Genomic DNA, 25181 nt, shown 5'->3' with positions numbered 1-25181 from the left:
ATAAAAAAAGTTATTTACTTAAGTGAGAATTTAACATTTAAGACCAAAGTAGCTGAACTGGAAGCATAGGTGACAAAGAGCATGCTTCCATTTTGGCTATTTTTACCTTAAATTTGAAATTCACTTTAGTGTATAACCCTGTAAGAATATATGTTTTTGTTCCATGTTCTCTTGAGCATTACAAATTAGTTTGTCCAATTAAATCACACTTTTAGATGTGCTGTTTTTAAGTAAAACAGATTTCTTTCTTTTGATATGTTCATGATCATACATGGTTAAAGTATTAATGTGAACACTTTGAAAGTACTCTCATTTCATTGATGGAACAAAATAGGAAAAGCACTAAACAGGGCTCGTAATAGAGATGATAGCAAATGTATATAGTGTGCAATAATGTGCAATATCTTTCTGTTGTGTGATTCAGAATGTAACTAAAATTGTCTGTAAACATATAATTCTAATAATGCAGTTAGGCTTTAGTGCCTTTCTGCGTACTTCATTTACATATTGCGACATGGTGGTTACATTTTTATGGGATGTAATCTTCAACACTGAGAATTTTCTCGTTGGTCTAATTTAGTTCATTCCATCTTTAAATTATTGTGATATTGGTCAGATTAGCAGCACCTATTTGGTGACTGTAAAGATGGTCTTCCAAGTTTCATTGCACCATTGGCACCGTTCTCATGAGGATCAAGTGGAGGGATTCTTCGACCTGAAATGTACAGAAAAACATATCTGTGTCTGCTTTTTTAAATCAAATTGATCCACGCTTAGAAATCATTGTTCTAACTTGAGAGAATTGGTGATCAAAAGATTTTGGGAAAAATTATATACGGTATATTAAATTTAAAAAATGACATGTTGTGGTAATTGGCACAAAAATTATTTCAGGTCTACATGTTCTTCAGGGAGTGCTACATCCTACAGTTATACTACCGAGGAGGAAGTATACATTTCGTAGCAATTGCTATTTACACGTCCCCTTTAATGGGAATGGTAACCAATGTAAAATTTGCATATTATGCTAAAATTACCTGATGCAGAATTTACCAGCATCAAGAAGCAATGATGCCATTGTAATTCATGAACAGTAACAGCTGGGTTATTTGTGTGCCGATGTGTCTAATCTAATTACATTAACAAACATGGCATTAAATAATAATATTTACTTATGTCCTGGAAAAGTTCCTCAATATTAATGGCATTCTTTGCACTCGTCTCAACTACAATTGCCCCAATGGCGTCTGCATATTCCTTTGAATCTTTCATAGTCACCTCTCTAAAAAGAAAAGACAAGTATTAGATACATAGTACTACTACTGTAATATTATACATTAAATAAGAATATACTGCTAATTGAACAACTAAACCTCTGGAATACCCACAATACCCAGAGAGTTAAAGGACCACTAAAGCTAACCAGTCCATTTTATCTCAAAGTAGTGGTCATATCCTAACCCAGCAATATAAAACACTGCGGTTTTTTAAACTACAATTTTTACATTGCAGGGTTAAATCTACCTTTAGTGTCTGTCTTCATGACAGCCACTCAGTCATGTCACCTGGAAGCCCCTATGGGAAAGCATTGGTTCAATCCTTTCCTATGGTAAACTTGGATGTGTGTGCAGCATATCAGGTCCCCAATTCTCCTCTATGAGGTAGGAGGAGAGGTAAGCAGTGCCAAGTACCAGCACAGAGTGCAACTGCCAACTTCAATCTCTTAAACAGACATCTAAGGGGAATTTCAAGACATCCACATGATTCAGAGATTTAAATGAAGAAAGTATCCTGTTTTTGCTGCAATAGCCAATTCTATCAAGGAAATTTTTTCTCAAAGACATACGTATGTACAATAGTTGGAACCTTGAGGAAACTTTTCTTCAGTGTAAACATTTTACAGTAACCTTTGCTTCTTTGCAGATAAATCGATAGGCCAGAGCAGGAGCAAAGTACTGTCCTGACTTTTATTGTATTAAAAACAAAGTGTGATATTATGTTAGATTTCCCAGGTATATACTCAGTAAATTCAGTAATTCCTACTGAAAATAACATAACAGTTAAAATGTTAGTCAGCACCTTATATCAGAGAGGTCACATTTGTTTCCAGCGATGGCCATAACAATGTTTTCAGGTCCATGTTCTTTTAACTCCTTCACCCATTTCTTCAACGTATGGAATGAATCCTGTGCAAACAGAAAATATTACATCCTTATGCAATTCAGCTTCCAATATAGCACAAAATGAGGCTTGCTATTATTATTTTTGTAAAGCACTAAAATAATAATCTGTGCTGTATGAAATCTCTACATAGTCTTTTATGTTCTTTTAATGTATTTTAAACTTTTATTAACTTGTTACCTTTTTTCAAAAGGAAACCATAACTTGCATAGAAATTACACCACTGAATGAAACAGTAAAGGGACACTATAGTCCCCAGAACAACTACAGCTTGCATATGAACAACTACATTGCATTTGTTCTGGTGAGTAGAATTATTACCTTCAGGCTTTTTGCTGTAAACACTGTCTTTTCAGAGAAAATGCAGTGTTTACATTACAGCCTAGTGATAACTGCACTGGCCACTCCTCAGATGGCTGCTAGAGGTGCTTCCTATCTCAGTCTTGCCTAGTATGCTGCATCACAACATGCAGTGTCTCTACCCTCTGCATGCAGACACTGAACTTTCCTCATAGAGATCCATTGGTTCAATTCATCTCTATGAGGAGATGCTGATTGGCCAGGGCTGTGTTTGACTTGTGTTGGCTCTGCCCCTGATTTGCCTAGTTGACAGTCTCAGCCAATCCTATGGGGAAGCACTGTGATTGGCTCAGAATAACACTTCTGATTATGTCAGTAGACAGTTTGCTGTTCCGAGGCAGACAGGGGCAGAGCCAGCAGCTTCAGGCTTCAATACAAGTAAGATTATACTATATTTAGGGAGGCAAGAGAGGGCCAGGAGGCACTATAGGGTCAAAAATATATGTTTGTGTTCCTGACCCTGTAGTGCTCCTTTAACAATAACCTGCAGCTTGAGTTAACAGTTTTTCATGATCTATTAAATATATATATAAAAGGGATTTTATGGTGTTAAGAATACAAATATCTATTCTTAACACTAAAGTGCCCTCTTGTCCTGCAGGTAGGCAGCTTGACCAACCTGTCAGGGTACCTGAGGCCTCTACCTCTAAGGGAGGTAGAGACTTGGTGGTTTATCCGTCCAGGCGAGCTGTTTCCTCCGTTCCTCGCGGTTCATCCAGTCACTTAAACACCGGCCGCGAGGAATCCACGTCCTTTTCTAGCAGGACGCTCAATACGTGACGTCATGACGCTATCACGAGCGACCTGTCACTCAAGTGTCCGATATCCAATCGGTACTTGTCAGAGGCGTGATTACCATCCAGAGCCAGGGTATTTAAGCTTACTTCTCACTTCAGCTCATTGCCCTGTCGTGGTTCTAGCTTGTCTAGTCACTCAGTGCTCTGGTATTCTAGTTTGCTCTATTGGTTTTGACTCGGCTCGTTGTACTTCCCTGCTTCTCTGTTATCCCTTGACCCGGCTTGTCTCTCGCTTATCTGTCTTCTCGTTCCCTCGACCCCGGCTTGTCTCTGACTATTCTTTATTACTCTCGGTACGTTAGTCCGGCCATTCTAAGGCCCGGTATACGTACCTTTCCACTCTCTGTACTCTGCGTGTTGGATCCCTGTCCCGATCCTGACATTACGACAGGGCCAATGGATCCTGCAGGTACAAACAGTCAGCTTGGTTCTTCGGATCCCAGGTTTGACGCCATGGAGCATAGGATGGATCAGATGGCTTTGGCACTACAGGCACTTTTGTCTCGTGCTAGTAATCCACCTGAGGAGACACGTACTCCTTCTATTTCTCCTGCAGTCTCAGGTCTAGAGGTAGCCACTGTAGGTGCTTCTTCCCGTATTACCCCACCAGTACGTTATGGCGGGTCACCGGAGAAGTGTCGTGGCTTTCTAAACCAGATTAGCATCCATTTCGAATTACAACCCCGCTCTTATCCTACAGATAGAGCGAAGGTTGGATTTATTATTACTCTACTCATTGAAAAAGCTTTGAGATGGGCCAATCCTTTATGGGAGAATGATAATCCACTAGTCTATAATTATAATGCCTTTGTAGCTGCGTTTAGAAGAACTTTTGACCCTCCTGGTAGAAAGGTCAATGCAGCTAGATTACTGTTGCGCCTTAGACAGGACAATCGAACACTTGTGGATTATGCACTAGAGTTCAGGTCCTTGGCGGCAGAAATTAAGTGGAACGAACAGGCTTATATAGATGTGTTTCTGAATGGGTTATCAGATGTAATTCTTGACGAGGTCGCTACTAGAGAACTCCCTGAAAATTTGGAGGATTTAATTTCTTTTATGTCTCGTATTGATGAACGCTTAAGAGAGAGGCAGAACACTCGAGATAGGACCCGTAGACCCTCCTTTAAACTAGCGCCTACCTTTCAAATTTCTGAGTTCGAGGACTTACGTATTCCTGAACCTATGCAGATAGGCAGTACTCATCTCACAGAGAGGGAGAGACAGTACAGGAGAAGGGAGGGTTTATGTATGTATTGTGGAGTCAGGGGTCATTTACGCCTAAATTGTCCCAATCGTTCGGGAAACGCTCGCACCTAAGTTCCTCTAGAGGACAGGCCTTGGGTGTTTCTACTTTGTCCTCTATTCACAACTACAAAGAGCTCAGGCTTCTGTTACCCGTTTCTTTAAAGTGGGAGAAGGGAGTAGTTAAGACTATGGCACTAATCGATTCTGGAGCTGCTGAGAGCTTTATAGATCAGGGTTTTGCTGCCAAGCATGCTATTCCATCCCAGTTAAAAGAGACACCACTGGCCGTTGAGGCCATCGATGGTAGACCGTTACTTGAGCCTGTTATTTTCCATGAGACCATACCGATTAACTTAACTGTTGGCATCCTACATAGAGAAGACATATCCTTACTGCTCATTTCTTCTCCGTCTATTCCCATAGTTCTGGGGTACTCCTGGTTGAGGAGACATAACCCTATTATTAATTGGGAGTCAGGGGAGATAGTTTCGTGGGGACAGAATTGTCAAGAGAAATGCTTGCGGAAAGTCTCACCTCTCGGCTTAACCAATACATCGGCTAACTCTGACAATCCTACAGAGACACAAATTCCGTCTCAGTATCTAGATTTAAAGGCTGTATTTGACAAAAAGAAAGCCGATACCTTACCCCCACACAGGTCCTTTGATTGCAAAATTAACCTACTCCCTGGTACCATGCCGCCCAGAGGTCATGTATACCCGTTATCTACGAAAGAGAACTCAGTTCTAGAGGAGTATATTCACGAAAATTTAGACAAGGGATTCATTAGAAGGTCCTCCTCCCCTGCCGGGGCTGGATTTTTTTTTGTTAAAAAGAAGGATGGTTCTTTGAGACCTTGTATTGATTATCGAGGCCTAAATAAGATAACCATTAAAAATGCCTACCCGATCCCCTTGATTACCGAACTCTTCGATCGTTTGAAGGGCTCTACAATTTTCACCAAGTTAGACCTCAGAGGGGCATATAACTTGGTGAGAATCCAGCAGGGACATGAGTGGATGACGGCATTCAATACTCGATATGGTCACTATGAATATACTGTTATGCCTTTTGGGTTATGCAATGCACCAGCTGTATTCCAGGATCTGATAAATGAGGTTCTTAGGGAATTTCAGCAAGATTGCGTCATTGTATACCTAGATGATATACTCATTCATTCTAGTGACATTGAGATTCATCACAAGCAAGTCAGGAGGGTTTTGCACAAGCTTCTCCAGCATGGCTTGTACTGCAAGTTGGAGAAATGTAGCTTTGATCAAACCCAGGTAACCTTTCTCGGCTATGTGATCTCTGGGGAGGGATTTAAGATGGATCCGGATAAGCTCCAATCCATTCTAGAGTGGCCTTTACCCAAAGGTCTTAAAGCCATACAGAGATTTATTGGTTTTTCTAATTATTATAGGCGCTTTATTAAGGGCTATTCTTCTATTATCGCACCTATCACTAACATGACCAAACAGGGGGCTGATACTAAGAATTGGACTACTGAAGCTCTCCTGGCGTTCAAAACTCTCAAGGAGCTTTTCGCTTCCGCTCCAATTTTAGTTCACCCCGACACTTCTCTGCCTTTTTTACTTGAGGTAGACGCATCAGAGACTGGTTTAGGTGCTGTCCTATCTCAAAGGTTGGGTGTTGATAAACCATTACATCCATGTGGATTTTTCTCTAAAAAATTGACCGGTACTGAGAGCAGGTATGACATTGGTGACAGAGAATTACTAGCGGTTATCAAGGCTTTGAAAGAGTGGAGACATTTATTGGAAGGTACTTTACATCCTGTTACCATTCTGACAGACCACAAAAACTTGTCTTATATCGGAGAGGCCAAGCGTCTGTCCTCCAGGCAGGCTCGTTGGTCGTTGTTTCTTACCCATTTCAATTACGTTCTGACTTACAGACCTGGGTCAAAGAATTCTAAAGCCGATGCGCTATCTCGCCAATATGAGCCCTCTGCCTCAGTTGAACCACTGTTGTCCTCCATTGTACCCAAATGCAATATTATTGCTAATACCAGTCTCAAAATTCATTCTCCGCTACTTGACCAGATCTTGAAGTCACAACATCTAGCTCCCGGAAACACTCCTGAGGGAAGAAACTTTGTTCCTCCTGAACTTCAACTGGAGCTCTTACAATGCTTTCACGAAAGTAAAATAGCTGGTCATCCTGGTATTCGCAAGACATACTCTCTGATATCCAAGGATTTCTGGTGGCCTTCACTTCGAAAAGATATTGAGGAGTTCGTCGCAGCTTGTGAGACTTGTGCCAAGACTAAACTACCTCATGCATCTCCATGTGGCCTGTTACACCCCTTGGACATTCCTGAGAAACCTTGGTCCGGTTTGTCCATAGACTTTATCGTTGATTTGCCTGCTTCCAAGAGACAGACTGTTATTCTCACGGTGGTGGATAGATTTACTAAGATGGCCCATTTCGTGCCATTACCTAAACTTCCGACTTCTCCTGAATTGGCGGAGATTTTTGCGAGAGAGGTTTTTCGCCTACATGGGATTCCTTCGGAGATTGTTTCTGATAGAGGTTCTCAATTTGTCTCACGTTTCTGGAGATCCTTTTGTTCTCAAATGGGCATCAAATTGAACTTCTCCTCTGCCTATCACCCTCAGTCTAACGGAGCTGCTGAACGTACTAATCAAAAGATCGAACAGTATCTGCGTTGCTTTGTTTCCGAACACCAGGACGATTGGGTCGGTCTGATTCCTTGGGCGGAGTTCGCACACAATAACCTTGTTTGCGATTCAACTCGCTCTAGCCCTTTCTTCATGAACTATGGCTTTCATCCTTCGATTTTTCCTTCGGTTTCCTCTTCTCAGGGGATACCGTCGGTTGATGATCATGTCGCCAACCTGAAGAAATTATGGGATCAGACTCGGCAAATTCTATTACATAGTTCCTCGCTGTTCAAGAAACACGCTGACAAGCATAGAAGAGCGGCTCCTGTTTTTGTTCCTGGGGATAGGGTATGGTTGAGTACTAAGAATATTCGCCTAAAAGTTCCATCTATGAAATTTGCTCCTCGCTACATAGGCCCTTACAGGGTTCTCACTCGTATCAATCCGGTTGCGTATCGCCTTGCTCTGCCACCTGCCTTACGCATTCCTAACTCCTTTCATGTCTCCTTGTTGAAACCTCTTATTTGCAACAAATTTTCCTCTAAGGTCTCCTCACCTCGTCCTGTTCAGGTGGAGGGTCGGGAGGAGTACGAGGTCAGCTCCATCATTGACTCCAGAATTTCAAGGGGAAAATTGCAATATCTGGTCAACTGGAGGGGATATGGTCCTGAGGAGAGGAGTTGGGTACCTCAGGAGGACGTTCATGCTTCTCGCCTTCGCAGAGCATTTCACCTCCGCTTCCCATCTCGCCCCGGTTCATTCCGCCCGGTGGGCGTATCTGAGAGGGGGGGTACTGTCAGGGTACCTGAGGCCTCTACCTCTAAGGGAGGTAGAGACTTGGTGGTTTATCCGTCCAGGCGAGCTGTTTCCTCCGTTCCTCGCGGTTCATCCAGTCACTTAAACACCGGCCGCGAGGAATCCACGTCCTTTTCTAGCAGGACGCTCAATACGTGACGTCATGACGCTATCACGAGCGACCTGTCACTCAAGTGTCCGATATCCAATCGGTACTTGTCAGAGGCGTGATTACCATCCAGAGCCAGGGTATTTAAGCTTACTTCTCACTTCAGCTCATTGCCCTGTCGTGGTTCTAGCTTGTCTAGTCACTCAGTGCTCTGGTATTCTAGTTTGCTCTATTGGTTTTGACTCGGCTCGTTGTACTTCCCTGCTTCTCTGTTATCCCTTGACCCGGCTTGTCTCTCGCTTATCTGTCTTCTCGTTCCCTCGACCCCGGCTTGTCTCTGACTATTCTTTATTACTCTCGGTACGTTAGTCCGGCCATTCTAAGGCCCGGTATACGTACCTTTCCACTCTCTGTACTCTGCGTGTTGGATCCCTGTCCCGATCCTGACACAACCCAAACCAGAGTCTCTTCTTTCTGGTAGTGGATATACTAATTAGTGGAGAGCAAAAAAGGGGTTTTGCTCAATCTATAGAAGCTATAAGGAGTGAGCAAACCCAGTATACCATAACCACTACAATCTGCTGAGGGCTCTAAGCAAATGAGTGCAAACCTGCTAAAAAACGCTTAACATATTACTGTGAGATGGTGCTAGGACCACTATAGTGGACTGTAGTGGTTCTAAAGCTTGGCGTGTTCCGTTAAAAAAAGGTATAGGTGAATACCAACCTGGGGGTATCCATTTATCTAACTTTTTCTTTTCATTTTCTTACTACAGCTTATATGTCTTCACACTCGCGAACTATTGGACAGTTGTCACTTTAATTATGCACTCTGCCACAATAAAAACCCCTGATGGCATTAGTCCCACTGGATCTATGGCAAATTGTTGCATTCAAACAAATGTAGTCGGACTAGGAAGTTCACACCCTTTCTTATGCAACATGTTTACTACTTTGATGTGTTTTTGTACATTATAATTACATAGAGCAAGATAAAAAAAACAAATGTTCCTCCAAAGGTCAACTGTGAGCTGTGATTAGTCACAGTGGCAGAAAGGTCATGAGGCCTTTCAAAGACTTTGATTTAGTATAGAGACTCCGTACTATAATAACAGGGGAAGAAGAGTGGACTCTAGGATGTTTTGTCCTAACTACTGGACTGGTCAGTCTGCATATAACAAGAAAGCACAGCATGTGATTGATACTGGGTTACAGGTTGGGGTTTTGACATACATTCCCATGTAAGGGAGCAGAACCACTGCTACCGTACAGTTTAAAGCCATTACTGGACATCATTGCTCTAAATGAACATTCCAAGCACTATAACCACTACAGCTTGCAGTAGTGGATACTATTATTATTTTTCCAAGCATATATATAGCACCACCATATTCCACTCACCACTTTACATTTGTAAAACTGTATCCCCAACTTTGACAAGTAATTGACATAGAAAAATTAACAGAAACAAGAGGTGAAGAAGGCCCTGCTCAAACATGCTTTCAATCTAGGAGGAAGGCATGAAAATAAATCTAATAGCATGTTAGAGGGGAGGATAGACTATGATGCTAGGAGTAGCCTGGTGCCTACTCATTATAAGTAGTCAAACTATTTTACAACAGTTTATATACCACCGTGACCACTATTTCTGACAAAAAGCCAGAAGCAGTGCATGAGAGCAATCAGCCGATGTGCTCAACCAAGCGAGCTGTAGTGGTTATGGTGCATTGTGTTTTCCTTTAAAGAGGAAGTCCATTTACAATTATATTACTTTCCCAATATGTATCTGAGTAGCAAGTATATAGAAAAGAATTCTAGGCATAGCCCTATGTGCTGCAATTTTCCAGTAACATTTGATAGAGCTCAAGAAAACAACAAACCAATATTATTATTATGAAATCATTACATGTACTCCATCTACAGCTAAACTTTAAGGTTCAATAACAGCTACAATGAAATGACTATCTGCATGATCTTATTTATGGAGGCAATACAGAGTCAAAAAGGTACCTGCTTTGTAATGTCATATACAATGACCGCAGCCGCTGATCCCCTGTAGTACATTGGTGCCAATGAGTGGAACTGTCAAAAGTAAAAAAGAAAATTATAATCAGGTTTATACACAATCTGTGCACATACGTGTTTATAAATGTCAGACTTTATTACAGGAGCAGTGCTGCAGCATACACATTACTTTGTTTAGAAGTAAACATATACTTTTCTTTTGGAATATAACAATTATCAATTTTATACCGGCTTACTTACTGAAGAATGTATGGCAGTTACTAAAAAACAAATGTCAAAAGTGAGACAAAGTTTGAACTATATCCAATATTTTTCTAGCTTGAATTTTGCAATTTGATTTACAATCCTCCCAATTAACTAATAAGCTTAAGGCAAGAGAATATTTATTACACCAGATGTCATGCACTAAAAATCCAATTAAAATCAGCCTGTCCATAGTTCTGAACAGTTCTAACATCAGTCTAACCCAGCAAAGCCTTATAAGGAACCATGCACTGATTATAGTTAGTATCCCCACAAACTTGACAAAAATATGAGGATTAAATAGTTAAAAATAATTATTTGCTTATATTCGTACTTTCACTACGATTACAAATTATACTGTTACACAGTGCAGTATGTTTACCTACCCATGCACCTTCTAAATGATATTTAAAGCACAATGATATATGTCAAAGGAAATAAAGATACTATATTGGTCGAACAGAAAAAAACACATATTTTAGGTTACTCCACTATTTTCTATGATGAGGTAGACTGACAGACTGAGAACAGTACCAGTGAGTAAATGGTCAATATTGTGGGCAGTATGTGTAATGCTCCTATACTTGAAATAATTTTGTCATCAAGCAAATCACTGTTTGTGTCACTGTTGCAGTTGATAACAATGTGGGGTTGCTGCCCCCTTAAGGATGTACAGTACATCGTAAAAATGCAACCTAGGAGGCTGCATGCATGAAAAACTATGGAGCCAATTTTGAGAGCAAAACCGTCATGTGGCTCCTGGTGGCTTCAACTTTCAAGTGCTGAATATATGATCCAGTACTGGAAGATGGAAATGCAGAGTAAAAATCTTCAGTAAGGATGTCACCTTCTCCAACCCTTGACAAACATTGGTGTAAACATGTTATTTTTATAAAAAGCAAAGACAACTGTAACTCGTTTTACGTAGTGTGATATAGAATATATTGTTCTGTCAACAGATACCCAAAAAAATGAAATATTAATTTGAAATGAGAAACCTTTGGCACCACTTAGCATTCAGTCTTAATGAGAAGCAGTAACAAGAGATTGCATAAATTTCACGAAAAACAAAAAATATATCTCACGAAAAATATATCTCACGCTATTTATAGTTTAGAAGATGTATTAGAGAAATTAAGAACTAGAGAAATTAATAGCCCGAATCGTTATTTCACTAAAAAAAATACTGCACTAATCTGTTTCAATCTTGATTCAATTATATAGTTTCTTATATTCAATTAAAGGCTTGATTTAATATGCTTGGGTAAGACTGCCATAAAGAAAGTTCTCACTTACTGTTGTAGATTATGTCATATATAAGAGGTTTTTCAAATCTGCTGTTCAAATGCTGACGTCCTCATGGATGTCAAAGTATCACATTCACATATTTACTATTTGCCAGAACACAAGTCTGTAAAAGTCTGCTACCAGGACCATTCCTTACTAATAAGATTTGTAATATGAATGTATTAAGCAGTCTCACACAGATATCAAACAATCTCACAGTACTCTCCTTATATAGAGCCCCATACGAATCGAACAATCTCACAGTATCCCCTTGTATAGAGCACCCACATAGCATGTGGAAACTTCCTAATTAAACTCATTATTGTTGTCAGTGAGAAGGTCCAACCTTTATTTATAACCTTTTGTTGTCTGAGTGGCATTTGACAGATATCCTCCTATAGAGAGACCCACAGGCATGTATGGCAGCCACAATGGACTGCAATATCAAGTCCAGTTGTATACCCAGGAAAATTAAACTGGAGTTGTGGATTATACAAGACTTAGGAAAAGACAGAGGAGGCCGTAGAAGAAGGAATTGTGGGGGCCTAACAAGGCAGAGTGGAAAAGTCAACCATAGTATGATATGATTGTAGTAGACCCTTGTAAAGCTGCAAAAGGTTATATGTAATTGCCCAAATGAGGGACCAAATTGGTGTCTAAATGGACTGCCCACAGAGGGTATTATGTAACTTATAGAGTGAATGCCTAATGAGGGCCGTGTGTAGAGGTTTTGCAGCTGAAGGCCGAGACTGCTAAATGTAAGTCTTATGTCGTATGTAATAGCCAAAACGAGGGGCTGAAGTTGTGTCATAGTAGATTGCCCAAGGAGGGCAGTATGTACCCTATGGAGTGAAAGCCTAGTGAGGGACGGGTGTAGACGTATTGCAGCTGAAGACCAAGAGTGCTAAATGTAATTTTTATGTCATATGTAATTGCCCAAATGAGTGGCTGAAATTGTGTTGTGTTGCTTTGCCTGTGGAGAACCGTCTGCAACGTATGGAATGAAGGCCTAGTGAGAGCCGTGGAAGACTGATTGTGCCAAATGCAAGTCTTGAGCTGGATAATAGGCTGTATGAGATGTACGAATTGTGGCATGAATAAATGTAGGTTAATCATACCAAGGTTGTAGGGGTAGTGAAATGGACTGTGAATTGCATATGGACAATAGTAATGCTCTGGTGTTCGATCTGTTTTTGTTTTGTTTCTTAAATAAATGTATTTATTATATGTGTTTTTTATTTTTACACCGAGTGGTGTACCAAAACACATTATAATAGGACAATAAATAACCCCAAAGCGACAGGAAGACCAGGATGGGTGAATGGATAAGTGGATTGATGGGTGGGTGAGTGGATGAGTAATACCATAAATATTAACCACATGTATAGCCCCAAGCTTGAGCCTGACAAAAATTTAGACCGTCTGTTGCAACACCTAGCCACATAATTACTAAACAATGTAGGCCCAATGAGTGCCTGAATACCCAGAGGGCAGACATACAGAATAGGTACTGAGGCTGAAAGAGGCCTGGTGAACATAAGTAACAAATGTTGATCTGCTCAAAGCTGACAAGTATAACCAAAGCCGTGTGGGCCAATAATAATAAGCTGCAAATATGAGAAACTGAATATGGCATAGCATTTATTATACATTAAAATGTAGGGTGACTAAATGAATTGCATATGATAAAATCGATATGGCTGAATGAGGATCGAATACAGTAAGCAGAAGGAATGACATAATTGAGGTATCACTGTGATGCTATGTATGAATGAAATAGGCCGAATTTGCATTAGTAGTTAAATTCACTATATCCGAATTAAGAAATAAGGGCCAAATACAGAGTGAACTGGGAATACCACTGTAGTTAGTGAAAGGCTAACTGTGTTTCATTGTCCTTGTATGTACATTTTACAGTGATAAATAAAGTTGAATCTGAATCGGGTAATTGAGATCACTTAAAGTGCAGTAGCAATATCATGTCACTAGATGGCACCATGCTAATACGACCAAGTAAAATGTAGCCTAAAGATTTTTATATGACCTGTTGAGTGTTACATGACCTGTGGAATGAAACAATAGCACTTATTTTATCACCCCCACCCCTTTACCTTAAAATCTGTTTCAATTATTAAATTTCTGTATGCACATATCTTTATACATCAAGAAGCTTATGTATTACATTTTGTTGCCGTTTAGTTAAAGGCAGCAAAGTGAATTGTTAGTGTAGGACTCACCTTAGAGGTTTGCCTTGATGGAGAAGGTGAGCTTAAACTTTAATGGCCATTGGACAGGTACTAAAAAACTTCTATTATTTAAATGTGCACAGCGGCTTGAGGTAGAGTGCATGCCTTCTATGTATTTTAGGCTGATGGATACAGTAGCCATTGCTGCCACCCATAAGTAGTGGGAGTTTGAATGTAGGGCTTAATTTTGTATGTTTGTAAAAACAAATATATAGGAGCAATCACCACAGAAACCAATAAAATGTTTCAACATTTAGCACTTCGCTCCTGAATAGCACATTTTGCCTTAACAAACAATTAAGGTAATGAGTAAAATGAATAGAGAAACAGGAACGCTCCACTGGTTTCCATGGTGACTGCTCCACTTTCAGGACATTGCTCCATAACTCTCTTTTATGCATAACTCCAACGTGTCATTTGCAGTTTTTGCAGCTGGCTTTTCACCATTGTTTAGACAGTTATTGAACACATTCTACACAAGCTTCTAAAACCACAGAAAGCATTCCAGAGAAAATGCATGTGTTTCACATTTGTTTACAATTCAAAAGCCGCTCTGTGAACTCTGTGTGCCAGAGCATTGAACGATGCTTTGATTAATTATTTATATGATTTAATGTGTACCATTTAGCTGTGCTTCACCTGTTTACAGACCCTCAGCACCAATGGAATACCTGCAACATCTGAATTATAACAGATTCTCAAAACACAGAAATAAGATTAACAAAGAGAAACAAAGCCAGAATTCCAATCAATACGTAATGGGTCACAAAACTGTCTGTCTGCCAACAGTTCATCCACTATAATTAAACCAACCTTTTTAGATTAAAGTTCACTGAAATTCATGTGTGATGTACATTTGGTTGTGTATATTTCAAAACATACTTAAGTGTAAAATATTTAAATCATAAGGCAAAGACAAAGCAGTAGACAGACAGATATATATATATAAAGCTGAAATCAAGTATATAATCAATAACTTACTCCTCTGTGAATGAAATAGTGTACTTAATATAAAATGAAACAGTCTGTGCTACAAGTAATGAAAATTGAGTGAGCAAGTACAGCAGTAACTATCTTTGTATATGAAGGAACATTTTCACATCTAGAACATTTTTATTGCCTCTATTGGTTACTTTTTCTCACTTGATTTATGAACCAAATGGCAGGAAAATGCGCCTTTCAGTGTACACTGATTAACCCATATTCACATTTTGGTTTGTCCAAATGTCTCCCTGAATATTTTTCCATTGACGATAATTGGCCGGACAGAACCGTTACATGAACAAGCATTGGACATCCTGAACAAAACGTTAACTTCAGGAAAAATGATTTGGCCAAACAGAACTGTCCTACCGTTCAGTACTGAACAAGTATACTATTGCCTCGGTCTATGCCCTGAACAAGGTTTGGTGATTTGACTATAGAATTTTGACTTTGAGCAAGATGAAAAAAATAGATCAGTTAGCCCAAGCTAAACTATTATGGCTTAACATTTTAAGTTATCCACAATTTTTATCCAACTCAGTCCTTGTTTTTGACTGTCTGTAAAAAGCAGCCATTGTGCATTGTTAATTTTTTTCCTGACTATAATGCACCAACAGGTTTCTGTGGTCCACTACTGCATTTATCGTCTGCATGCTACTTACTTTCACCTCCACTGATACAGCCATTAGTTGGAATTTACCATTTAACAAACAGGACAATAAGGTGATTTTTCAAATTAATTGCCATAATAATTCCTCAAGGACATTATAAAAGGTTCCCTCCGCGTATGTGCATTTCTTTGATCATCTAATCAGTTTGCCCTTAGTGTTTCCATTCACCTTGACAAATTTCACAGATAATTACTGAAAATTACATGAAGGGTTATAGACAGGCTTTGGTGTTTAACTGTAGTTGATTATAGAATACAAATATTTTTTTAATATAGGATGTATTCACAGTTTAACGTTAACTTGTCATTTCCTCTTTATCACAAATGTGAGTCCGAGCTATTACAGAGATCTTTCTTTGAGAGATCTTTGAGATCTGTCTTCTGCATACACCACATGATCTCTGCTCACAAACACAATAATCCAATGACAAGTGATTTATTTCTTAAGTCTGGTCTGTGGATGTTAAAGAATGCAGCAATCCTTCATTACAAGTTTCTTGCAACACGACAGGCCTAAAAGTTACTTTCCAATGCAAACCTTTCCAGTGCGCACTCACCAAGGGAGAATTTCTACTAATTAGTAGAATATAATATTTTCATATGTATGTTCCAACCAATCACATTGCTAAATTCAAATTGTGTCATGACCATTACCAAATCTAGTTACTATCTAGTTTCAGTTGAGGCAGTTGGAATAATGCAGGATCTCTGTGATCAGTAGTTATTTTTACCTCTCTGCTGTTTTTAATAAACCGACACCAGTTTACCCGCATCTGGCATTAACATGTGAATGGAGATATCATGGTTGACTATATACTTACACGTTCCTGACCAGCAGTATCCCAGATGAGAAATTTATGTAATTCATTACCACAAGGCACAGTTTTAGTCATAAATGATGCTCTGTAAGTAAGAGAAAACACACAAAAAACGATTTTAAAATGGTAATGACAATGTAATTTTGCTCTACTAGACTCCGAGTCCTGTCCACTTTTCTTATCTTCTCCTAAATGATACTTTCCCGAAGCAACAAATTCCTTTATGCCTTTTCCTACAACAATTTCCCTTTGTTATTACAGCTCACAAATCTCTGTATGTATCACAGTACACCACGGTAATATATCACCAGGATTTCAAGTTTCTAGAGTGAGCAACACTTGACAACAAAGTGGCACTGCCAATCAGGTTGCTCATATAATGTTTCGAGAGCACTGCTATGCTAATCACATATTCAGGACCATTGTCCACTTTGTACTGCTGAAAATGTACAGCAATAATTCAGATGTTGGGATGAAGGGGTACAAAGTATGGACTTATGAAGTAAGCTAATTACTATTAAAAAATAAAAAGGAGAGAATAAAAAATATTTCTTAAACAAGCACAGACATTAAAGTAATGTTTAATATAGAAAATAATTAGTATATCAAATTGATTATATATGTAAAATAAATACATTTTATATATAATCCATTTGGCAGACATCCCAACTCTCCCTGAGGTTCCAGGTATGTCCTGCATTTTCAATGCGGATCACTGACATCCGCAAATCATACGATGTATGTCAGATTGTGTGTGTGATTTCCAGGATATTATATGATTTGCAGGCACCCAATTGGGGCCCGGTCGGGTGACATGTAGTGTGTGTTTATGAATGTATGTGCCAGTGTGTGTATCTGTGCGTATATGTGTATCTGTATGTCAGTGTGCGGATCTGTGTTGTATGTGTGCGGATCTGTGTTGTATGCGTCAGCGTGTGTATCTTTGTGCCAGTTTCTTTATCTGTGTGTATGTGTAAGTGTATGTATCTGTGTGTCAGTGTGTGTGTATCCGTGTGTCAAGGTGTGTATCTGTATGCTAAGGTGTGTGCATAAGTCAGTATGTTAATGGTTGCAATATGTTAAATAAATAGTTGTGTTCTGTCATATTAAAATTACATGTCCTTGTTCATACATGTTTAGTCACTGTGCAGGGGGGGGGGGGGGGGGAGCGCAGTAGCTAGTGAAGCAACCTCCCTGAATTAAGGTTTTGTAGGTTGGGATGACTGAATTGGAAATGCTTTAACCACCAGCTATGACAACAGTGCCAAGCACTCTCTGCACTTCCGGCTTCCTTCCTTTCTGCATTTCCTTCCTCTCAGCTGTCACCCTCAGCCTGTTTCCACTTACTTTCTGCATCACAAAGCAAATAGATACATGGACCAATAAAATTATAAAGCATTTCGCTTTCTCTCTCTTATAAAGCATTTAGTTTCTATATACAGCATTTTAATGAGCAACCACTACTAATAGAATAGAAAGCATGTAGCTTCTCATTGCAGCTCCATATGACCACCTCCTGGCACTACTATGCACTTACATTAAGCAAAAATGGCCAACATGTAAATATGCAGTTTTTGTAGAACTAAAGCTCCTCTGATGCTTTGCCATATGCAAAAAAGAAAATATGGCTTCCATCTTAAAGTCACCTGCCAGCTGATCTGGGAAAGGACTACAGTTTCCACTGCTCATTCTCTACTAACTGAATTAAAGCCCATTGATTAATCAGCATAGTAGACTGCATAAAGAACTACAGGAATATTCAAGTGAGAATTCCAAATGAATATCAAAGTTCAGGGCGAAATGAAAGCATAGTTGATTTAAATATTTTTTTCAATTCAGCTATATTGGGCTTGGATTTCAAATTCACTTTGAGTTCACTTGATATTCTTACTTTAGTGAATAACCCTGATAGTCTTTATCAGGGGATATGCTGTTAACCACGTTCATCTCTCTCAGTGGTCCAGCTCTTCTGCTTTTTGTTGTCTGTTTTTTTAGGTTTGGGTTATTTTGGCATGCCCCAGTAAATTATACAAAATAATATCAATAACAAATGAGTTTGCTTGTTACTTACCCAATGGTCGGACTGATATTGTGATCAAAGTGGTCTTGGACAAATCGACAAACTATACTTGATTTTCCAACTCCTGTGTCCTGAAATACAGTACAGTAGATACAACTATTAGCAATAGAACAGTATAATAGTTTGTACAAATAAATGGCAAAATCTCTAGACAAAATTACTTTGTGATTTTCAGTTTGAGTAGAGTGAGATTATCTTTTTTTTCCAGCATTCCTAATTATTTGTGCACAAGAACCATAAGTGTTGAAGTATATTTTAATAGTAAACATACTTTATTGGAACCATTATACCGTGATAAATGCTACCTATAATTTATTAAAGGGACACTATAGTCACCAGAACAACTACAGCTTATTGTCTTTTTGCAGTAAAAACTGTATTTTCATAGAAAATGCAGTGTTTACATTACTAGCCACTCCTCAGATGGCAACTACATGTGCTTCACAGTGTGCAGCACTGCCATTCAGTGTCTCCTCCCTGTGCATGCAGACACTAAACTTTCCTCATAGAAATACATTGATTCAATGCATCACTATGAGGAGATGCTGATTGGTTTGGGCTGTGTTTGACTTGTGCTGGCTCTGCCCCTGATCTGCCTCCTTGAAAGTCCCAGCCAATCCTATGTTAAAGCATTGTGATTGGCTCACAGAATCAATCCTGATGATGTCAGACAAAAAGGCAGATCAGCGGCAGAGCCAACAGCAGACTGGAATAAAAGTAAAATGTTACTATATTTAGGGAGGCAAGGGGGGGGGGAGGGGAGGGGGAGCTAGATGGTTGTTTTAACACTAAGGTGTTAAAACAACCATCTAGCCCCCCCCCCCTCCCCTTTAATTTGTTCTACTCACCTGTAACCAACCTTCCACACTTTAGAAAAGAAACTAAAGATAAAGAACTACATCATCACCACACAAAACCAGGTTTCATCCTCCTGCACTTGACAAATATCTGAATTTCGTGAAATTCTGGCTTACTTGTAATTCTGTATGTTTGGACCAAACATCATAAACACACATTCAATTTCTGTCTCTAATTGCCCCCCAAACAGACTCGTAAGTTCTTGTGAACAGCATCTTTGGTTGCTTCATCCATACGTACTCTGTTATGTCCCACATATTTCACATTCACTTTGCTAGTTCCACAGATTAGGTTGATGCTTTAACACTAAAACATGCTGCTTATAATATATATTGTCCTATGCATATTGATATATATTAATACTGCAAATTAAAGTTTATTGTCTGTCCATTTGTATTTGTAACTTTGAAAGTACTCTAACTATACATTATTCTTTATATTAAAAGTCACAATGAACAAAATAACATCTATCAAAGATGGCAAAGAGTTCAAATATAAACTTATTACATGAAGCAACAGTGGTATCCAGGATTGATGGATCAGCGGAAAAACGGGTGGGTGGATTGGTAGATCAAAAGCTGCTATGTAGAAGGTAGTAGCTTAACTCATATCCTTTATGTATTGTTCCATAAAGTGGCAGAGGTAGTTCAGAGGTAATAGGATATGTGAGGAGTCACATTGAGCACACTACACAGGTTTTGGAGGAGATTTCAAGTATTTAGGGATTTGAAATAGTAATACAAAGCATTCATACTTTAAATATGGCATCACATGATGAAATTAATATGACATGGTCTGATATTATTAGTACATATATGTAGAATAACTATTCAATACCAGGAATTGCTTGGAAATTGGAAAGTTGGCTTCCAGGTGCACATATTAGTTTCAGTATGAGATCTTGTAAGATGAGAAGTGAGATAAGAGGATGCAAGATTGTCAAGACAGTGCTGAACACAAATGTTCCACCTTGATGACCAAATATAGAACAGTTTTTAGATATGTATTCCAGTATGGCTTGCATTTGAAATGTACATTTTTTTTTTAAAGTGAAATCATCCCTAGTTATATTGGGTGTAGTTAGAAATCAATTGAAATCTACAATCCAAGGACCATTTGCAATGAGCAAAATCAAACATATATGATCTATTCACTAAACAATGAAAGGCAGCTGAATGATGACTACATACTGTAAGAACTGTTGTCATTTGGCAATTTAAAAAAAAAAGGCATATTTGAATATTTCAATAGTGATTGCAAATCTATTTTTCTATTAAAGTCAGCTTTATATTTGTTAACTAATTCTGCTATGCACAAACTGCTGAATTGCAAACACCCTATATTCCTTTGATCCAATTTCCATGGTATAGATCAGAAGAATTGAATCCTTAATGGGTTACTCCAACCAACTTGACCACCTCAGTGATTTGAAGTTTACGTGCTGGCAGGAATCTGCATGTGCAAATATAAATATATTTATTATATACAATTTTTTTTTTTATTTATTAAAAAGCCTCCCTTCCCTCCTCCCCCCCCCCCATACACACACTGCCCCACATACAAACACTGTCCCACATACACACACTACACACACTTACCCCTTACACACACTGACCCCATACACACACTGCCCCCATACACAAACACTGCCCCCACCTACACACACTGACCCCATACACACACTGCCCCCATACACAATACGTTTTACGTCTCTACCATGACTCAAAACCAGCAGGTCATCCAGGAATCCGAAAGACACAAGAACTACTTACCCGATCCTTTTGGTGGCCTAAATATTATGAGGATGTTAAGAAGTATGTGTCCTCTTGTGATGTATGTGCCAGACATAAGACTCATCCCCTGTTGGCATGCTTCAGCCTCTTCCTATTCCTCATCGTCCCTGGGGATCTATCTCCATGGACTTTATTGTGGAACTACCTCCCTCTAAGGAACACACTACCATTCTTGTTGTTGTGGACCGGTTAACTAAGATGAGTCATTTCATACCAGCTCATGGTCTCCCTTCAGCTAAACAGACTGCTGACCTAGTTATTCGGGAAATATTTTGCTTGCATGGAGTGCCTGATGAAGTAATTTCTGACAGGGGAGTGCAGTTTACATCTCATTTTTGGAAATATTTTTGTTCTATTCTAGGTATTAATGTAAATCTGTCGTCAGCTTTTCATCCACAAAGTAATGGACAGACTGAGCGAACCAACCAGACTTTAGAACAATATTTGCGGTGCTATATTAGTTACCTGCAGGATGACTGGCTGGATTTTCTACCCACGGCGGAATTTGCCTATAACAATGCCCAACACTGCTCCACTTCTCTGAGCCCATTTTTTGCTAATTATGGTTACCATCCAACCTTTCTAGTGAGTCTCCCAATTACTACTTCCATTCCTGCAGTCACTGACCGGCTAACCGCCTTACGAGATTCCCAAGAACTGTTGAAGAAGACTCTTTCGGAGCCTCAGGAATGTTACAAAAGAGCTGCTGATAGGCATAGAAAGGAGGCCCCAGTTTCATGTTGGTGACAAGGTTTGGCTGTCAACAAAGAATCTTAAGCTTAGGATTCCTTCTCATAAATTGGGTCAAAAGTTCATGGGACCTTTTGAGATCATCGCTGTCACCTTCCGTCTGCAACTTCCAGATTCCATGAAAATACATCCGGTGTTTCACGTTGCACTGCTTAAACCTTTTCATGAAAATACTTTCCCTGGTCGAGCCCTGCCTGCCCCACCACCAGTCCTCGTGGATGGTGAAGATGAATACGAGGTGGAAAAAATTCTTGACTCCAGGATATTCCGCAACAAGCTTCAATATTTGGTTCATTGGAAAGGCTATGGTGAAGAGGAAAGATCATGGGAACCAGTGGACAATATTCATGCTCCTGATCTTCTTCAGTCTTTCCATGCACAGTACCCTGCTAAACCAGGAAATAGGGCATCCAGAGGCTGCGCCTGTAGAGGTGGGAGTAATTTTGAGGAACTGACTCTGCTGGGTTTCGAACCCTGGTTTACATGCTGCTAAACCTCTTCCTTACCAGTACACCAGCCTGCCTTTTGCAAATGTACCTGAGATCTGGTAACCTTGACTCTATAAGCATTGGTATCAGTGACAAGTCTCTTCAGCTGTGTCTGGTCATGTGTCTGGTTCTTGGCCTATAAAAGCCACTTCCTGTCTCTGTACCTTTGCCAGATTATTGTGGTTCCTGTACTCTCTAATCAAGCTTGTTCCTGTTTCTCCTACCTGTTGCTGATTTTGGACCGTTTTGACTTTGCTGCTTCTCCTTCCCACTGACCTCGGCTTGCCTCACTACGATTATCATCTCTCTGTTCCAGTCTCCCAACTCTGCTTAAGACCAGAAGGCCGCTCAGGGGCTCAACCACCTGGGTAACGAGTGGCTACCTCTGGCAGAAAACATTGCTGATCTGGCTACTGGACTCCAAAACTTTGTAACATCAATATCATTACACTGCCCCATACACATACTGCCCTGCACACACTGCACACCCATACACACACAGACACATACAGTGCCCTACACACACTGCTGCCCCCCATACACACATTTCCACACACACACACACACACTGCCCCATAGTGCCCCCCCATACACACACTGCTCCACACAGACATACAGTGCCCCCGTACACACACTGCCACCCTCACACACACACTGCCGCCCTTACGCACTCACACTAACTTCACTGCTCACAAACACACTGCACCTTTCACACACACTTCACCCCTAACACACACCACTTCTCCTATGCCCTATATCCCAGCAGACCCCAGGTAAGTTGTCAAACTGTTCTTAAACGGTATGACTACTTACTCTGGGGTGGGATCCTGGCACTACTGGCACCATAACTACTACACTGAGCTGTAGTAGTTATTGTGCCAGGATTATTATTATTTTTTTTTAAATAATCTATAAGTGCCTGTCAGGATCGGGACAGGGATCCAACACGCAGAGTACAAAGAGTGGAAAGGTACGTATACCGGGCCTTAGAATGGCCGGACTAACGTACCGAGAGTAATAGAGAATAGTCAGAGACAAGCCGAGGTCGAGGGAACGAGAAGACAGATAAGCGAGAGACAAGCCAGGTCAAGGGATAACAGAGAAGCAGGGTAGTACAACAAGCCGAGTCAAAACCAAATAGAGCAAACTAGAATACCAGAGCACTGAGTGACTAGACAAGCTAGAACCACGACAGGGCAATGAGCTGAAGTGAGAAGTAAGCTTAAATACCCTGGCTCCGGATGGTAATCACGCCTCTGACAAGTACCGATTGGATATCGGACACTTGAGTGACAGGTCGCTCGCAATAGCGTTATGACGTCACGTATTGAGCGTCCTGCTAGAAAAGGACGTGGATTCCTCGCGGCCGGTGTTTAAGTGACTGGATGAACCGCGAGGAACGAAGGAAACAGCTCGCCTGGACGGGCAAACCACCAAGTCTCTACCTCCCCTAGAGGTAGAGGCCTCAGGTACCCTGACAGTACCCCCCCTCTCAGATACGCCCACCGGGCGGAAGGAACCGGGGCGAGATGGGAAGCGGAGGTGAAATGCTCTGCGAAGGCGAGAAGCATGAACGTCCTCCTGAGGTACCCAACTCCTCTCCTCAGGACCATATCCCCTCCAGTTGACCAGATATTGCAATTTCCCCCTTGAAATTCTGGAATCAATGATGGAGCTGACCTCGTACTCCTCCCGACCCTCCACCTGAACAGGACGAGGCGAGGAGACCTTAGAGGAGAATTTGTTGCAAATAAGGGGTTTCAACAAGGAGACATGAAAAGAGTCAGGAATGCGTAAGGCAGGTGGCAGAGCAAGGCGATACGCAACCGGGTTGATACGAGTGAGAACCCTGTAAGGACCTATGTAGCGGGGAGCAAATTTCATAGATGGAACTTTTAGGCGAATATTCTTAGTACTCAACCATACCCTATCCCCAGGAACAAAAACAGGAGCCGCTCTTCTATGCTTGTCAGCGTGTTTCTTGAACAATGAAGAACTATGTAACAGAATTTGCCGAGTCTGATCCCATAATTTCTTCAGGTTGGCGACATGATCATCAACCGACGGTATCCCCTGAGAAGAGGAAACCGAAGGAAAAATCGAAGGATGAAAGCCATAGTTCATGAAGAAAGGGCTAGAGCGAGTTGAATCACAAACAAGGTTATTGTGTGCGAACTCCGCCCAAGGAATCAGACCGACCCAATCGTCCTGGTGTTCGGAAACAAAGCATCGCAGATACTGTTCGATCTTTTGATTGGTACGTTCAGCAGCTCCGTTAGACTGAGGGTGATAGGCAGAGGAGAAGTTCAATTTGATACCCATTTGAGAACAAAAGGATCTCCAAAAACGTGAGACAAATTGAGAACCTCTATCAGAAACAATCTCCGAAGGAATCCCATGGAGGCGAAAAACTTCTCTTGCAAAAATCTCCGCCAATTCAGGAGAAGTCGGAAGTTTAGGTAATGGCACGAAATGAGCCATCTTAGTAAATCTATCCACCACCGTGAGAATAACAGTCTGTCTCTTGGAAGCAGGTAAATCAACGATAAAGTCTATGGACAAACAGGACCAAGGTTTCTCAGGAATGTCCAAGGGGTGTAACAGGCCACATGGAGAAGCATGAGGTAGTTTAGTCTTGGCACAAGTCTCACAAGCTGCGACGAACTCCTCAATATCTTTTCGAAGTGAAGGCCACCAGAAATCCTTGGATATCAGAGAGTATGTCTTGCGAATACCAGGATGACCAGCTATTTTACTTTCGTGAAAACATTGTAAGAGTTCCAGTTGAAGTTCAGGAGGAAC

At 40.4% G+C, this 25181-nt stretch overlaps 1 protein-coding gene across 1 annotated transcript in view; it reads right to left on the bottom strand.

Moving 5' to 3' along the window:
• Positions 1-323: 323 nt before the first annotated feature.
• Positions 324-25181, bottom strand: part of RAB31 (RAB31, member RAS oncogene family) — a 105819-nt gene continuing 80961 nt past the window's right edge. Inside the window, exons 2-7 of the mRNA XM_063450466.1 lie at positions 18482-18561; positions 16414-16495; positions 10148-10219; positions 2080-2186; positions 1173-1282; positions 324-715 (exon numbers count right to left, since the gene is read on the bottom strand). Of these exons, the coding sequence (XP_063306536.1) occupies positions 618-715; positions 1173-1282; positions 2080-2186; positions 10148-10219; positions 16414-16495; positions 18482-18561 (549 nt within the window). The 3' untranslated portion in view covers positions 324-617. The remainder of the gene's footprint in view (positions 716-1172; positions 1283-2079; positions 2187-10147; positions 10220-16413; positions 16496-18481; positions 18562-25181) is intronic.

Source organism: Pelobates fuscus, chromosome 4 (assembly GCF_036172605.1).
Source record: "Pelobates fuscus isolate aPelFus1 chromosome 4, aPelFus1.pri, whole genome shotgun sequence".
NCBI classification, from domain to species: Eukaryota; Metazoa; Chordata; class Amphibia; order Anura; family Pelobatidae; genus Pelobates; species Pelobates fuscus.
This window is presented reverse-complemented; position numbering and strand designations above follow the sequence as displayed.